The sequence below is a fragment of the Mus musculus genome, chromosome 13 (assembly GCF_000001635.26).
Source record: "Mus musculus strain C57BL/6J chromosome 13, GRCm38.p6 C57BL/6J".
In the NCBI taxonomy this organism is placed as follows: domain Eukaryota; kingdom Metazoa; phylum Chordata; class Mammalia; order Rodentia; family Muridae; genus Mus; species Mus musculus.
In genome coordinates, this window is record NC_000079.6 from 21,361,208 (window position 1) to 21,378,509 (window position 17,302).

Sequence of the window (17,302 nt, forward strand, 5' to 3'; positions counted from 1 at the left end):
GGTTTCTCTGTATAGTCCTGGCTATCCTGGAACTCACTCTATAGACCAGGCTGGCCTCGAACTCAGAAATCTGCCTGCCTCTGCCTCCCAAGTGCTGGGATTAAAGGCATGTGCCACCACCGCCCGGCAGTTGTGGAGAGTTTTAAAGTTGTAGGTCCAGAGACAAATTGTCTTTTGTTACATATAGCTCTTTACAACCATTCATTGCCCACCCATGTGTCTGCCTTAATGTCCTTCTGCTTTTTAGGTAAATCCCTTTGAAATGTACTAACAGATCACTTGGTTTCACCAATCAAAAGGCTAAGAATTTTCCAGATAGCTATAACCCACCTGTACTGGCTGGCTTTGTGTGCCAACTTGACACAAGCTGGAGTTATCACAGAGAAAGGAGTTTCTGTTGAGAAAATGCCTCCATGAGATCCAGCTGTAAGGCATTTTCTCAATTAGTGATCAAGGGGGAAGGACCCCTTGTGGGTGATGCCATCCCTGGGCTGGTAGTTTTGGGTTCTATAAGAGAGCAGGCTGAGCAAGCCAGGGGAAGCAAGCCAGTAAGAAACATCCTTCCGTGGCCTCTGCATCAGCTCCTGCTTCCTGACCTGCTTGAGTTCTAGTCCTGACTTCCTTTAGTGATGAACAGCAGTGTGGAAAAGTAAGCTGAATAAACCCTTTCCTCCCCAGCTGGCTTCTTGGTCATGGTGTTTGTGCAGGAATAGAAACCCAGACTAAGACACCACCTAACTTACATTTCCACTAATTGTTTTTTTAAAGTTGTCTTGATTTACTACTTTCTTTTGTTCTGGTTATGTAAATCAATGTCCTAAGCCACACTCTACATGTATTTTGCTCGATAATAAATTACTACTATCTTTGAGAGCTTGTGCTTGGTTTTCTGGTTACCCTCGACATGTACATTAGCTAAGAACAGGGTGAGATTTTTGTTGTTGTTGTTTTGTTTTCACTTCCAGAACACAGAATGTTCTGGTGCATGATAAGAGCATTAACCACTATTCTTTTTCAGGGATTTTTCTTTGGACTCTCCTTTTAAATTAAAACAAACAAACAAACAAACATTTTTTTTTAATTCTAGAAAAATGGTTGTGTTTATTGGGATACCATAGTTGCAAACATATTTAATTAGTACTGACTGCTTTGTTGAGTTTTTCTACCCAAGAAAGCTTATTGCCTCCTATTTATGTTCATATTTGGCTTTTAAAGTGTTTTAAAGTTAGCCCCAAGTAAATGTGGCACATCTCTTGAGCTCTGAGTATTTTTGCTGTTGCTTTTGTAGCTGTGGTCTTTTCATTCACACTCGTACTTATGAAGGCTGATTTTAGTGTTCATAATATCCTGTTAACTTACTAAATTATCCTTTTAATACATTTTTTCCCATTGACCAGAAGAATGTCTCTTTGAGACATCACTAATCTCAGTGATACTGAAACACAAACGCGAAACCGGATAAGGACCGGCATGCTCACTATGATTAGACAGAAAATCCCAACTTCTTTTGCCAGAGTAAGGACAAACCACTGAGTGGAACTCCGTGGCTCCCTAGAGTGGCTCTGGGAGCAACAGGGCTCCACCGCTTCCGGCCTTTGTGGGAGTCCGCGATGACTTCCGGTTCCTGGGAGGGCTGGATTCCCTTCCCTGCGCAGGAGCGACGCGGTGAGCGAGCTCGTGCTCCAGGCGGGGGGAGGGTGCTCCCTGCTACCTAGACTCTCGGCCTTAGAAAGATGCTTGGAACCGGGGGAAAGGCCACCCGGGCTGCGCTGCGGCTGCCTATGGGTCCCCCTGGGGCGCGGAGCTGGCCCGGACCTAGGCACGCTGCAGAACTTTAAGTTAGAGTCACAGAACTGGAGGGGCAGGAGAAAAGCAGAGCACCCTCCCCAACTTCTAACCTTTATGAGTGGTTAAGTTCCAACTAAAGCCAGTTGGGAGACTGTACTATGTATATGTGATTTGTGCCAGGTACGCAGAAAAAAAAATCAAAAGCAGCAAGGCAGGCGTACCCTACTCTTGTACTCTTTCCGTTATTTTTGGTGGTACTGTTAGTTGAACTTCCCACCCGCCAGGCAGCGGTTGCCCTTCCCCAACGCTATCTGCTAATTCCAAAATTTTTTGTTTATTTCAGTTAGTTGTTGTTCACTTTAGGAGTAAGTGGAGGTAAGTTTCTTCCCAAGCTTTACTCCCTGAAGTCCTGAAACAATTTGACATCTTTTTCACTTTTGTCTATTTTTGTGAAAGTCCACGTACAATCCAGTCAATACAGTAGATTAACCGGAGGGCAGCTTTTCAACTCTCCCACTTAACTCTTAGAATAGGCGGTATTTGCTTATTGTAGTTCGTGTTAGTAACGATGACTTATCCCTTAGGTCCACTGGGTAAGAAGATTTACCAAGGAGTTATTACTTGAAAGATTGATACATCTTTTATCTAGCTACGATGACATCTACTAGTGATACCAAGGTCTGTAAGAACCAGGGTGGACTTTTGGAAATAAAAATGGAGGAAGAATGTAAGTATACCACCAGACAAGATAGGAACCTACAAAAGAACACTTATAACAGAGACGTCTTCCGAAAATACTTCAGACAGTTTTGCTACCAGGAAACTTCTGGACCCCGGGAGGCTCTGAGCCGGCTGCGCGAGCTCTGCAGACAGTGGCTGCGGCCGGACTTGAACAGCAAGGAGCAGATCCTGGAGCTGCTGGTGCTGGAGCAGTTCCTGACCATCCTGCCAGGGGAGCTGCAGGCCTGGGTGCAGGAGCAGAATCCGGAGAGTGTGGAGGAGGTGGTGACTGTGCTGGAGGATTTAGAGAGAGAGCTTGATGAACTAGGATACCGGGTAAGAAAAAGGGGGGAGGGGTCCTCTTTCCTAAGCGCGACTGAATTTGTAGGCCAAAGTGAAGTATACCACTATTTTACAAAGCATATTGACATTTAGTTGGATCCAAAGGGGACTTTAAGTGTCATGGGAATTTGGAGTTGAACTTGTACGTTGTACATCCTAGCCTTGGGCTTGTAATCTTCCTGTCTCATATCCTTGGTGCTGAGATTACAGGTATGTACGTCCACTCCTGTCTGGTCTTAGTTTAATTATTCCTTTTCATCAGTGGGGTTGTTTTATTTCTGTGCTAAGCTACAAAGTTCTATCTGATGCTTAGTTCAGACACACAAGGCATATACTACGAGCGAAGATACTAGAAGAAGAGGAAGAAGAAGAAGGTATTAGATGGTGGTAATAGGGTGCGAAACAGCCTCTTGTAAAGACTATTATGTAATATAAACAAGTAATTGAGAAATGGGTGTTGAGCTGGGTAGGAGCACATGCCTGTCAACTAGCACTCAGATGATGGAAGCACATAGATTGGGGTTTGAGAACAATATGGGCTATACTGCAAGTCCCTGTCCAAAAAATAACAAGATTGGGGATATGTTTCAGTGCTAGAGGACTTGCTTAGTATGTGCAAGGTCCTGTGTTTAATCCACGGTGCTATGTGTTTAATCCAGTGATAGCTATGTACACAGTTATGGAGCTGTTAATACTCCCAAGTAGAAACACTGGTGGAGGATACCAGCTGTTAATCCCTCTTTGTCCAGATCTGTTGGTGGACAGCAAGACTTCAGTGGTGTGAATTTGATGGATTCTTCACCAGTGCTAGGGTGGGACTTGCCACCTGGTGTCTTAAGAAACCTCTCACTTGTGCTATAAGCAAGCTCAAGGAACTCTTGGTTGGCCAAGCTAGACTTAGCTGGGATCTTTATTTGGTTGGTCAGTGCCCTATCTGGAGTGAAAAGAAGCTTTCTCACATCTCTCCAGGAAAAACATATATCCACTGCCCTGATTTCTGTAGTAAACAGTTAAAAGATGGAGGTGGAGGTCACTATCCTGAATGAGTGAGATATGGGAGCAGAATGGAGAGTTAGATGGGAGGGTCCGTGTGGGGGATACATGCTTGAGGGATAGAAAGCCCATTTGTGTTGGAAACGAGAACTTTTGAGTAGGAAAGTTGAGATACAGTTTATGACATTGACCATAAACCCCTCAGTTTGAATTTTCTTCTAGTACAAAAGCTCTAAATCTTTTCTCTATAGTCTAAATAAGCTATAAAAAATTACATAAAAGAGGCAGAAAAAAGAATCATTTATAACCCTTTTTATCTTTGTCTTAACTGTGACAAGGCTGGTTTTCAACCAGTGGTAATTCCGAGCCAAAGAGGACGTTTGTCAGTTTCTTAGAGAAATTTGGTTGTTATAATTGATGAGCACAGGATGATTCTACACATGTTACAACACACAAGCCAGCTTCAGACACCAATCAATGCATTTGCCATGAGCATGTGAGAAGAGCTAAACTTAGGACATCACAGTACAAAGAGGATGAACCTGTGAAATAAAAGAAGTGCAACCTGGCATCCAGGTATAAAATAAAAGGGAGAGAGAAAAGGAGCCAAAAAGTTTAAAATAGTCAATGAATTCACAGTTACATGTAAGAGAACTGATAATATCATTCTTGACAGAGTTAAGGGCTGTAGGTGGCCATTCTGCAGGGGCTTTTTTTGAATGCACCAGTGAACATCATATACAAGCTACTCCGTAGATTCTAGTCTACTGAGAAGAGATAGAGGAAAAAAGATGTCAGATGTTGATATCAAAAGCACAGAGAAAGGGGTAGTAAAGTACTGAGGGTCACACCATTCAACAGACAGGTCATATCACAGGCCTTAAGTGTTACCAGGATGTACAGGGTAGAGGGAAATTTGTAGAGAAGATGAAAGAATTAAAGAACTTATATATAGACTTAGAGACCATTATAGAGATATTAGATTTTGGCAAATGGAAAGTCAGTGTCTAGCTTTGAGCAGAAAAGAAATATAAAGTAAATTTTAAAATAATCACTCTAGTTGTTATATTGGGTAAATTCTACATGGTGGTGAGGAGACCTGTAGGTCAAAAGTTGAGTTAATGGAAATCATTTTAGGAAGTTGTACCTATTAACTAGAGATGCAGTCAGTTGTAAATCGCCCAGTGTGGATGCTGGAGACCCTGTATTCTAGAAGAGCAGCAAATGTTCTTACCTACTGTTCTTCAGCTCCTTCCTCTAGAATTCCTTTTTCCTCCTCTCTGCTTTCTTTCCATCTTTCCCTTCACCTCTTTTCCATCTCCAATTTTTGAGCACTAGGCAAAGATGTGAAAATAACAGGAGAGCAACAAAATATAGCAGTATCAGGGAAAAGAAGGTTCCCTGGATTGAGTGACATTTTCAAATGACCTTGAAAAATGAGTGCGATCGAGACATGCTGATTGCTGTGAAAAAAGCCATCCGGGCTTGAGCAGGCAGGAGCCTGTGTGAACACTGTACTCTTTCTTGTTTGCTGCTCTTAGAGTGCTTCTCCCATTTCCCCCAGGCCTCAGTCCAAACTGAAGAACAGGTAACGTTTCAGGAGGTGAAGCCTTTGGCAACAGAGCAGAAACCCAGCGTGTCCCTTCAGTTTGTCAAAGCCAAGCCTGGGTGTGAACTTGCAGGCCGTGAAGCCCAGGAGGAGCAAGGTAAAGAAGGGGAAACAGGCTGATAGGACCCCAGGGCTTGTTGGGTGCTTCCTGCTGTTTCTCGTTAAAAGTGAGAGGGCTGCCCAGAAATCTGATGCTCACGTGTTGACATGCATGTGTTGTGGTTTGTCACCCTTTAGTCATCTACCCTCACCCCACCCCCCTTCTTTCTTTAAACCCAGAACCTCATGCATGCTAGAAAAGCACTGTATCTCTCTAAGGTGCATCCGCAGCCCCCTTTTCTTCTTACAAAATTAGCAGTTTTCTAAATTCTGGCTTTATTTTGTTTAGGTTTACTTAGTTTCATTCTTCTGATAGTTATAATCCCTTATTCTGACCTCTCTGCTACTTGTAGACTTTGATCTAATAAACAGTATTTTTGTCTTCCACTTGGACAGAAATAGTTCTTTTAGTAAATAAGTTTTTGTTACATGATGTCTGCAGCTTCCTAGTAGTCTGAGAAAAAAGAAATATTTACCTGACTGAAGGACAGTACAATGAACATGGTACTGGTAATGGTCAAGGTGGTGACCAGGTGGGGACTCACTGTCTTCCTCATTTCTTCTAACTCTGATTTTTAATTTTTTAATAGGTAGACTGTTCTATGGTTTAAAAGAAGGATTTATAAAAGTTATCCAGTGAAGAATTTCTGTGCCATTTAATTCATCTATTTTCCCCACTCCCAACTCTGAAGTATATTGTCACTTTTTAAATTTTTTCATGTGTCCTTCTAGAGATTTTTTTTTAAGTAAACATTTTCTTTTCCTTCACACTAAGATGGTGGACTTGTGTCCCTTCTATTTCTTAACAGCTGCTTAGCATTAAAAAGTATAGACAAGGGGCTGGCGAGATGGCTCTGTGGTTAAGAGCACTGACTGCTCTTCCAGAGGTCCTCAATTCAACTCCCAGCAACCACATGGTGGCTCACAACCATCTGTAATGGGATCTGATGCCCTCTTCTGGTGTGTCTGAGGAGAGTGGCAGTGTGCTCATATAAATCAATCAATCAATCAATCAATCTTTAGGAAAAAGAATAGACAAAAGGACAAGGAAGGTTAGGCAGCTGCTCCTGATGACATTTATCTTTGTTGTGTTCTCATAACAAATAGTGCTGCAATAACTAACAGTATAAATTCCTACCTGTACTTGCCGAAAGTTGTGTACTGTATAATGTTAATAGTTATTGTGAAATTGCTTTCCATTAACGATTTGGATAAATTCACACCAGCAATTTGAGATATCCATTTTGTGAGTACAGTGTAGTACCAAACTAATTAGGTAAATACAGTGAGTGAAAAATTATACCTTATGCTGGCAAGATGGCTCAGCATGTTAAAGTACGTGCTTTACAAAGCCAGCAACCTGAATTTATCTCCAGAATCCACAGTAGGAGAAAATAAACTTCTAAAAGTTGTCCTCTGATTTCCAACCATGTGCCATGACATGTGCACACTCAAACAGAATAATAAAAGAATTTAAAAATTATATGTGCTATTTAGCTCATTTTTGCCTGATAATGGAGTAGTGTCTCTCTTGTGATAAGCATTGCGTGTTTCCTTTCTTGGAAATCACATAGTTCCCCTCTGCCCAGTTTTCTCTTGCTTTATTATCTCTTTATTCATTTTGGGGGTGCATTATATATTTATTTCATCTTGTATCCTAGTGTAGTTTTGTAGTTTGTAGTAGAAACTCTGAGATCTTATGTAATTTTCATTTGAATACTTTTATGTTACTGATATCATAAGCTTCCATTTACTCCCTGGGGAGTGGGTAACCTGCAGGCTGCTTTTTGTAGTTTCAGGTGTTGAGACTGGCAATGAGCCCAGGAATGTCACTCTAAAGCAAGGCCTCTGGGAAGGGACGGAAGCAGAACAGAATCCTGCTAGCAGATTAGCAAAGGATGCACTTGAGTGTGAAGAAGCTCACAACCCTGGAGAAGAGTCTTCTGGTATTTCCCATGAAGACAGCCAGCCTCTGCGTAATGAAAATGGTGTAAATTCTCCTGCGAACTCAGAGTACGCTAAACACCAGAGCATCTGTCCAGGGAGAAAAGTGCATGGGTGTGATGAGTGTGGAAAGAGTTTTACTCAGCACTCGCGCCTCATAGAGCACAAGAGAGTCCACACTGGAGACAGGCCCTACAAATGTGAAGTATGTGGGAAAACTTTCCGATGGAGGACTGTTCTTATTCGACACAAGGTGGTCCACACTGGAGAGAAACCGTATAAATGTAATGAATGTGGCAGGGCTTTTGGCCAGTGGTCAGCACTTAACCAACATCAGAGACTTCACTCGGGAGAAAAGCACTACCACTGTAACGAATGTGGCAAAGCCTTTTGCCAGAAAGCAGGCCTCTTTCACCATCTCAAGAGCCATAGAAGAAACAGACCTTATCAATGTCTTCAGTGTAATAAAAGTTTTAATCGCCGTTCTACACTTTCTCAGCATCAAGGAGTTCACACTGGAGCAAAACCCTACGAATGCAACGATTGTGGGAAAGCTTTTGTTTATAACTCATCTCTTGCTACCCATCAGGAAACCCATCACAAGGAGAAACCCTTCACTCAAAGTGGTCCTATTCAGCAGCAGAGGAACCACACCAAGGAGAAGCCCTACAAATGCAGTGTATGTGGAAAAGCATTTATTCAAAAAATAAGTCTTATAGAACACGAACAAATTCATACCGGAGAGAGACCGTATAAATGTGCTGAGGGCGGGAAGGCCTTTATTCAGATGTCAGAACTCACAGAACATTAGGGAACCCACACTGGGAAGGCCCTACAAGTGTGATGAATGTGGCAAGACCTTCAGACAGGAGTCAGAGCTTGCTGAGCACTAGAGAATTCATTATAGAAGTGGTCCCTAAAAGTGTAATGGGCGTGGGGAATTGTTCACGTAGAACTCAGCTCTTACTCATCATCAGACTAGTCACAAAAGAGCAAGTACTCTGTGTGATGACTACAGGGAAGCTACCTCACGGTGTCGGCTGATGAAGAGTATTGTATTTGTAATGCTTTGTGGTGACATTTCAGCCTTTGCTGTTACGAGACCATAAATATTTGATGAGCTCCCTCTGTATACTGTCCTTTGTGTGTGGCTGTGGAGGAAGTCTAACTCCAGATTTCTTAGAACATTTACAACTAAGCCAGAGATGTGGAAGTCTACCATAGTTAAAGAGAAGGGCAGTGGAATTGATGCTCAGCGTGCTTTAGAATTAAAGTAGTAGAAAATATTTTTGAAGGACCAACTCCTTGTACACCTGCTCAGGAAAGATTTCTGAAATTATTTTTATTGAAAATAAGTGTTTGGTGGGTAGATCTGGAAGAGAAAAGGGAGAACACTTTTGGTGAAATAGGTGAGCAGAAGCAAGAGTGCAGGTAGTTTGGAAGCCAGCCTACTAGAGAGTTGTTTTAAGTGTTGAGCTGATGGGCATTAAATGGAAATAGCTTGAGGACAGAGTAGGAGGATGGTCTAGGAATGCTAGCCAATCAATGCTTGTGGTGCACTGACAGAGCACTCTTCTCCTTTGTCTCTAAAATATCTCTAAGTATACATGTATTGTAGAAGCGATATGGTCATTCATACTTGTTTATCACAGCATATCTCAAGATGCTGAAGCAGGAGGATTAGGAGTTCAAGGCCTGCCTGAGCTACATGAAACCTAAAGAAAAAGAAAGCAGGATGCAGGAGGCTGGAGAGATGGCTCAGCAGTTAAGAGCACTTGTTGCTCTTGTAGATAACCCGGGTTTGGTTTCTATCACCCACATGGTGATGGCTCAAAGCCATCTATAACTGGTTCTAGGGCATCTGATTCCTTCTTCTGATCTGTAGGCATGAGGGACAAGTGTGTATGTACATGCAGGCAAACCACTCCTACACATAAATAGTGCAGATGACAGCTGTTATACCACAGCGAGGAAGACCAGAAACCAAGTTCTTGTATCTGGCTTCCAATCCAGTCTGTGACATCCACTATACCCCAACATGGGCAAACATCAACATCACCTGTGGTGTCGTGTATTTAAAATGTCTGTGTGCACTGAATGAGGTCCTGGGTTCAATCTCAAAGCCTTGAAGGTTTACCTGGTCATGGAAGTATTGTAGTCCCAGCCTCTCAGAAGACTGAGACAGGATGTCTTGCCAGCCTTGATAAAACACAGTAAAAACCTGTCTCTGAGTAAGTGTTCCTGTCCCACTCAACATGCTCAGTATGTCTGAGGTGTCATTGTGACTCTTGATGAACAGGAACCACTACAGATTCCTAGAACATTTGTCCCCAGCTCCACAAGGTGAACACCATTAGGGCCAAACACTAGAATTTTGGTGTGGTCTTTCCGTTATTTCGCGTCTTAAGTATTTTATGGCTGGGGAAAGGGCTGGAGAGATGGCTCAGTGGTAGTTAAGACCACTGGTTGCTCATCCTGAAGATGTGAGTTCATTTCCCAGCACCCACGCGGCAGCTCAGACCTGTCCATAACTAGTTCCAGGGCTCTGATACCCTACACAGACATGTATCCAGGTAGAACGTCAACATAAAAATAAATTGTAAAAACAAAAAAAAAAACCCCACATATCTTAAGGTCTTTTTGTCCTAGTTCTGTTGATAACTGGGTTCTATATTCTTGAGATTCGGTGTAGCCTTTTGGTTTACATACTTTACTGAGTGCCTAAAAGATGTTGCTGCTCTCCAGTAGGAGGCTGCCACTCACCACCCTTGTGTTGTTGAGTCAGAACAACTGCTTTGGTTGAGAGCCTCTGGTGATTTAATTAGTGAGTGTTTGAAGTCTCAGGATACTAGAACTGTTGAGAAAAAGGTCTGGCTTCCTTCTTTGGTAAAAGGAAAGTTGGGTTTATTTGGGAGACGTGATGTGATTCACCTAACATTGGGTTGTAGACACAGGACAAAGAATCTACTGAACAGATTAATGTGAGCAGATTAATCCGTGGGCACCTTTGTCCATTCATTGGTTAGGACAATGTGATAGGACCGACTTCCATGACTAAATTCATGGAACATGCTTGCATGGATGTTATGCAGGTGCCTAGCGCTGAGCTCCACTCCCGCTCCTTGTGTTCTTTAAACAAAAGTTGCTGCCATCAACTTATTTCTACCATTCTTTTCACTGTCGCTTATGTGAGATTGTCTAAGATAGGAGATTTATAGGAGAGGTTATAGTCTGTCTCTGAGGCTTTATTAACCATTAGATAGTAATAGACTCTAACAGCCAGGTTCCATGTCATTGCCTTTATCTCAGGATGATGATGATGGAACAAGAAATGTTGTACACATAGTACCTCAGAATCAAACTTTCCATATCCAAATGACGACCCTGCCACAGACTAGCTCTCAGTGGTTAAGAGCACTTCTTGCTCTTTTCTTGCAGAAAACTGGCACCCACATGGAGGCTCACAACAGCCTGTTTGTAACTTGGTTTTGGGGAGATCATATGCCCTTTGCTAGAATTCTAGTGTGTCTTTGCAGTGTGAACATTCTCTGTATGGATAAAGTAAAATAAATCTTTTTTTAAGTTTCTAGTTTCTCATAATTATGGTAATTGGCTAATCTACAAAGTATGTGCATCTTTAAACATACTGGTTTGCATTTTTTTTCCACATTAAAAACTCTCTTATGTGGTAGCTTAGACCTATAATCTCAGATGCAGGAGAGTTGTGTGAATTTAAGGGTAGCCTAGGCTACATAGGAAGCATCTTTGAAATACTGTGCCTACAATATTATGATTATTTAATAACTATCCTGCTACTTTATTGATTAGGAAAATATATAAAAATCCAGTCATTCTTATCAGCAATTATATGACCCCAGCAAGGACTTACTGACCACCTTATTGAATTCATATCATTTCAGCAGCCAGAGTAAATTATCTATTCACTCATTAAGTAAATATCTCAGGAATCAGATATGTCGTAGGTATTCCATGGTAGAAATGGTGCACAGCCAGCCAGCTCTTGACAACATGAAACAGACACATTTCTGTTTCTACCACTAGTACAGCCAGATGCCCTAACGGTTTGATGTAAAACAAGGAAATTCTGAAAGTTGGAGGGAAGAAGGCAGATGAGAGACTCCAAAAAACATGAGTGGGTTGAGAGTTTTGTTTTTGCCACATTCATCATGTAGTATTGGTGCAGATCATAGAAGTGCTACATAAGCTGGGAGTTCCAGATCTTACAGCTGAGTTAACCCAGTTACTATATTTAAAAATGTTTTATGCATATAAGCGTTTGCCTATATATATATCTCTGTAGCCAAATGTGTGCTGATGCTGTAGAAATCAGAAACAAGCATTTGATCTCCTGGAACTAGAATTATAAGTTGTTTATGAACTGCCCTGTGAGTGCTGGAAACTAAATCCTAGTCCTCTGCAAGCCATCTCTTCTGGGTTTGGCTACTGTATTTTTAATATGAATGATTTTTAAAGTGGGGGTGGGGAGTGCTTACGTGCGTGTGAGCATGAGTAAATGTATATGTATATTTGGGTACCCATGGAGACGAGAAGAGGGTAGTAGATTCCTTGAAGTTGATAGCTGGAATTACAGGTGGTTGTGTGTGAGAACTAATGGGGCCTGGGGAAAGAGGGGGAGGGAGGATAGCCCATGCCCCGCCAGAGTTCCTCCTATGCTTTGAGCAGGTGGACACGGGAGGGCTGCCAGACGCTTTCCACTTGGCCCCGGGTGGGCACTGACCCCACTCGATGGGGGTTGAACAAGGGGCAGCCCCCAACCAGGGGCCCTGGGGTGACATCCAGTAGTACTGGGGTTATGGGAGAGAGGGCTGAAGGAGAGAGGTTCCCACGAAGGTGAGAATAAGTGCAGCGGGCCTTGATGAACAGAGACAGTCTATGGTTTTACAGCTTTATTGTAGGCAGGGAGAAAGAGAAAAGGTGGAAAGAGAGAGAGAGACCGGCCGTGGCCAAGAGGAAGAGAGAGAGAGAGAGAGAGAGAGAGAGAGAGAGAGAGAGAGAGAGAGAGAGAGAGAGAGAGAGGAGGCTAGAGAGGGAGAGGGAGAGAGAGGAAGAGAGTGTGGAATGGAAAGAAGAGAGTAAGGGGAGTAAGAACAAGAAAGTGAGGAGGGGGCCAAACAGTTCCTCTTATGGTATGCTGTTATCTTTACTGTTGCTAGGTAACTGGGGAGCAGTTTAGCCTGAAGGTCAGAAGCTTGGGACATTGTCTGCTAACCATGCTTCTCTTGTGGGGGCTGAGGGGGGCGGTAACTTTGACAGGAGCCAGAGTTCTAGGAGTATGAAGGAATGCCTACCGTCTCATGTAGGTGAATTATCACCACTGGGTCCCGGGTTCAGCTCTCAACTGGAAACCAGACTGTCTGTGCATAGCCCAATGCCCCACAGTTGTGTGCCTCTTAAAGTGGTTGCTGGGAATTGAACTTAGGTCCTCTGTAAGAGCAGCAAGAACTCAAGTGCCAAGGTTTCTCCAGTCTCCTATTTTTACAATTCTAAAAAGTCTCAATTTGAGTCGTCCCCCCACCAAGACTTTTGTTTCAAATATTTTAAATACTCCCAGAAAAAATTTTAGGATACATTTTTGAGAGCCTGTTTTCGTTTGTCTTTTGTAACAAGATGTATTTATTTAACTTTATGCATACATGTGCGAGTCTGCATGTGTATATGTGTACCCGTCTTGTTCCCACGGGAGAGCAGAAGAGGACAACAGTTCCTCTGGAACTGGAGTTACGAAACCTGTGTAAGAACAGCAAGTGCTTTTAGCCACTGAGCTTTCTCGCTAGTCTGTTTGTTTGTTTGTTTGTTTTGTTTTGTTTGTTGTTGTTGTTTTGGGGAAAGGATTGTAAGTACCATGTGCTGGCTGTGAACATGGCAAAGAATTGAGGATGCCCTTGAAACCTGAACCCTCCTGAATCTGCTTCCTGAGTGCTAGGATTACAGCAGGAGCTACCACATCCAGTTTCGGGTTGGTTTTGTTTTGTTTTGTTTTGCTTTCTCCTTGATTTACAAAAGTATTTAGGACTAGGGATGTAGCTCAGTGGTAGAATACTTGCCTAAAATACACAAGACCCTGGATTCAATCCCCAGTGTTCTTAAAAAGTATCCTGACTATGACAATATTTGGATATTTCACCACTCCATTTCAGCAGACTTCCTCTATATACCACTTTCAGTAATTAACAGACCAGCCGGACAGAAAATGAGCCATGATACTGTGATGGTTTGTATATGCTCGGCCCAGGGAGTGGCACTATTGGAGTAGGTGTGTCACTGTGGGTGTGGGCTATAAGACCCTCATCCTATCTGCTTGGAAGCCAGTATTCTGCTAGCAGCCTTCAGATGAAGATGTAGAACTCTCATCTCAGCCTGCACCATGCCTGCCTGGACACTGCCATGCTCCAGCCTTGATGAAACTGGACTGACCCTCTGAACCTGTAAGCCAGCCCCAACTAAATGTTGTTTTTATAAGAGTTGCTTTGGTCATGGTGTCTGTTTAAAGCAGTAAGATCATAACAGAAGTAAAGAATGCTATTAACCTTCCAGGAAATATACATGGAAGGTTAACAAAGGTGCTATATGTTGAACCATATTACAAACCAAAAAACCAAGCAAAACAGGAATTGAATTCACAGTTGATTACAGTGAAACAAGACTACAGAAATAAAATGGGAGGCTCATGCATATTTATAAGCTAAGAAGACTACTTCTAAATAATGCCCGAGTCAATGAAAAAGCCTCTCATAGGAAAACTATTCCTAAACAAACTTAAAACTCAATGGATTGCAATATGTAAGGCAAGGTTAAAGGCTGCTCAGGGCAGGGCTGTTCAGCAGGATTGCTCAGTGGGTAAAAAGCATTTGCCACCAGGCCTGACACCTAATTTTGAATACCAGAACCCATACAGTAGAAGAAAATACTTGAATCCCTCAAGTTGCCCTCTGGCTTCCGCTCATGTGCTGTGGCGCACATGCATATATGCCCCCACACAAAATGCTATCTAAATTAATTTTTCAATATTTTTAAGTTGTGTGTGTGTGTTTAAGTTATATGTGTGCCAGTGTAGTTTTCTGGGGAGGCCAGAGGAAGGGGTCAGGTTCTCTGGAATTAGAATTACACACAGTTATGAGCTACCTTATGTGGTTGCTAACAATTGAACTCAGGTCCCTTGAAGTCTTAACACTAATGCATCTCTTCATCTCTGAAACTTGCTGGGAGAGACAATAGAACACTGAATATTTGTATTAGAAAATTCTAATCTCTATAAGTCCTGTATCAATAAACAAAATGACCAATGGCACAAGAAACATTAGGTAGCACAGAGAATGAAATGATAAGTATTTGTGAACCATGTCTGAATGCTTGTATCTAAAGTGTAAAAGAATTTACCAGATAACTGTTAACAAGTTATTTAAATATAAACAAAAGCTGTAAACACATCCTTCAAGGCAGAGTATATGCCTGACCAGTTGTCATTTTTGGAATCATTCATTCATACATTTCACCTCCTATGCACTGTCACAAGGTTGCCTGAAATCTTCCTCTTTGCAAATTTTTTCCTAACCACTTATCAACTGAGTTCACATGAGAAGAGGGAGAGGGGAGAGTAGAGAGATTTGTGCAATCACTGCATTAAACAGCAACTGTCAGATGTTGTTGTTGTGCCCTGAGCAGGAATGTAGACAGAGCAGACCAGGAGTCCTGTGAGCTGGTGGTCCTGCACAGCTCTTACCCTGAAACTAGGTCAGAAGACAGAGATCCAAGGTAACAGGATCACACCCATACCAACAAGCACAGATTTGTACTAATATTCCCTTTAAATAGGAAGCCAGGTGTGGTGTATGTCTGTCATCACACTTGGGAGGCTGAGACTGGTGGATTACAAATTCAAGACCAGCTTAGGCTTTATAGCAGATCCTGTCTCAAAACAAAACAAAACAACCACATAGTTTCAACAAACATATTGAAAATTAAGATGTTAGAGAACTGAATTAATTATACTGTTGGTGAGTTAACCTCCAAACAGAAAAACATACTATTGGGTCAAGGAGACTTTTTTCATATCCTGTAATCTACCAATGAAATATGGTACAACCAAAGGAAAGGACTTCTTCCTTTTCCCCACCAGTTAGCCAAGATTATGTTCTACCAAATCCCAGGGTACTGTCATATACCTCTCCTGTCTGACTGCATCTTTTTTCCAAAAGAGCATTGTGATACTACTGCCCCAAGTTTGGCATTAAAATTTTTAAGAGAAATGCTGATATTAAGTCATAAGGAAATAGACCTTTTCTGGGTTGAAAGTTACCCTAGAGTAAAACCTTAAATCTTGAGTCCCTTTCTTACAGTGCATTAAATTCTCTAAGGGTAAGAGGGAGGGAGGGAGAAAGAAAGGGAGGAAAAGAGGATGAGAATTATAAAAAGACTGGCTTACACAGTAAGAGGCTGGATAATTAAATAATGATTTATACACTGGGGAGGTTAAAAAAAAAAAACCCAGCTCCCAGTCTAAGAAGTTGGGTGCCTTGGTAGTTCCAATCCAGCCAGGAATTCACTTAAGAGTTAGTGGTGGGCTGGTGAGATAGTTCAGCCGTTAAGAGCGCTGAGTGCTCTTCTGGAGGTCATGAGTTCAAATCCCAGAAACCACATGTTGGCTCACAACCATCCGTAACGAGATCTGACTCTCTCTTCTGGTGTGTCTGAAGACAGCTACAGTGCACTCATGTAATAATAAATAAATCTTTAAAAAAGAAAAAAGAAATAAAAGAGTTAGTGGCATTGAGGCTGCACTGAAAGGTTGTAGATGTTGGACCTTGATTTCAGTATTAAAGTCACTGTAACCATTTGAATGAGAAATGTTGCCCAGAGGTTCAGGTATTTGGACACTTTGGTCCTCAGCTGGTGGAGTTATTTTTCTATTACTGTTATAAATCACCATAGCCAAGGCAAACATAACCTAAGAAGAGTTTATTTTAGACTTACAGCTCAGAAGGATCAGAGTCCATTACCATCATGGTAGAGAACTGTGGCAGCAAGCACCAGGCATGGTGATGGAGCTGAACCACAAGCAGGAATCAAGTGAACAGAATGGTCCATGTCTTTAAACTCTCATCTACCAATATACAGCAACATGCTATTTCCAGCATAGCCATACATACTGATACTCCCCAAATAGCTCCTAAATGAGGAACAACTATTAGATGCATTGCTATGGGGAACATCACATTCAAACCATCACCATGTACTGTTTAGGAAGGGTGTGGAACCTCTAGAAGGTGGAGCTTTGCTGGAGGAAGTACAACACTGGAGGCAGGCTTTGAGAGTGTATAGCCCTGCCTCATTTACAGTTAACTATCTGTTTCGTGAATGTGTTTGAAGATGTGATCTCTCAGCTTCTTGCTCCAGCTGCCTCCTACCATGCCTTTCCCACCATTACGGGCTCTCCCTCTGGAATTATAAGCCATATAAACTCTCTTACATTTATACAAAGAAATATTACTCATTCACTAAAAGTGAAAAGAAATTTTCAGGTAAATGGGTGGAGCTAGAAAAAAAATCAAACTGAGTGAGATAAATCAGACCCAGAAAGAGAAGTGGCATCTATTTACTTATACTTGGATATTGGCTGTTAAATCACTGATAAGCAATTTATAATCTATGTAACTACAGAGGTTAGGTAGAGAGTGAGAGACTATAGGGGAATCTCATTAGGAAGGGGAAATAAAATTGATAGTTATGGATGGATGAGGTAGAGGGGCTGGAATGGGAGAATCAAAC

General features: G+C 42.0%; 1 protein-coding gene across 3 annotated transcripts; it reads left to right on the plus strand.

The window, feature by feature from the left end:
• The first annotated feature begins 1,612 nt into the window (after positions 1-1,612).
• Positions 1,613-11,095, plus strand: Zscan12 (zinc finger and SCAN domain containing 12). Of its 3 annotated transcripts, none has more exons than NM_016684.2 (4): positions 1,613-1,665; positions 2,373-2,844; positions 5,408-5,549; positions 7,345-11,095. In NM_016684.2, exons 2-4 carry the CDS (start codon positions 2,443-2,445, stop codon positions 8,304-8,306), a joined length of 1,506 nt encoding a protein of 501 aa, NP_057893.2. In that variant the 5' UTR covers positions 1,613-1,665; positions 2,373-2,442; the 3' UTR covers positions 8,307-11,095. The 3 variants fall into 3 exon arrangements, with proteins under 3 accessions (NP_057893.2, XP_030103106.1, XP_006516723.1); XM_030247246.1 differs by having other exon boundaries at positions 1,639-1,968; positions 7,345-11,081; XM_006516660.3 differs by lacking the exon at positions 1,613-1,665 and adding an exon at positions 1,673-2,163 and having other exon boundaries at positions 7,345-11,081.
• The last annotated feature ends 6,207 nt before the right edge of the window (positions 11,096-17,302 follow it).

What these genes read in the sequence shown, in the direction of transcription:
- Zscan12 (NM_016684.2), top strand. Translation starts at nt 2,443, where the DNA reads ATGACATCTACTAGTGATACCAAGGTCTGTAAGAACCAGGGTGGACTT. An exon ending in TTGATGAACTAGGATACCGG is followed by an intron (nt 2,845 to 5,407) that starts GTAAGAAAAAGG and finishes CATTTCCCCCAG; the next exon opens with GCCTCAGTCCAAACTGAAGA. An exon ending in TGAAGCCCAGGAGGAGCAAG is followed by an intron (nt 5,550 to 7,344) that starts GTAAAGAAGGGG and finishes TGCTTTTTGTAG; the next exon opens with TTTCAGGTGTTGAGACTGGC.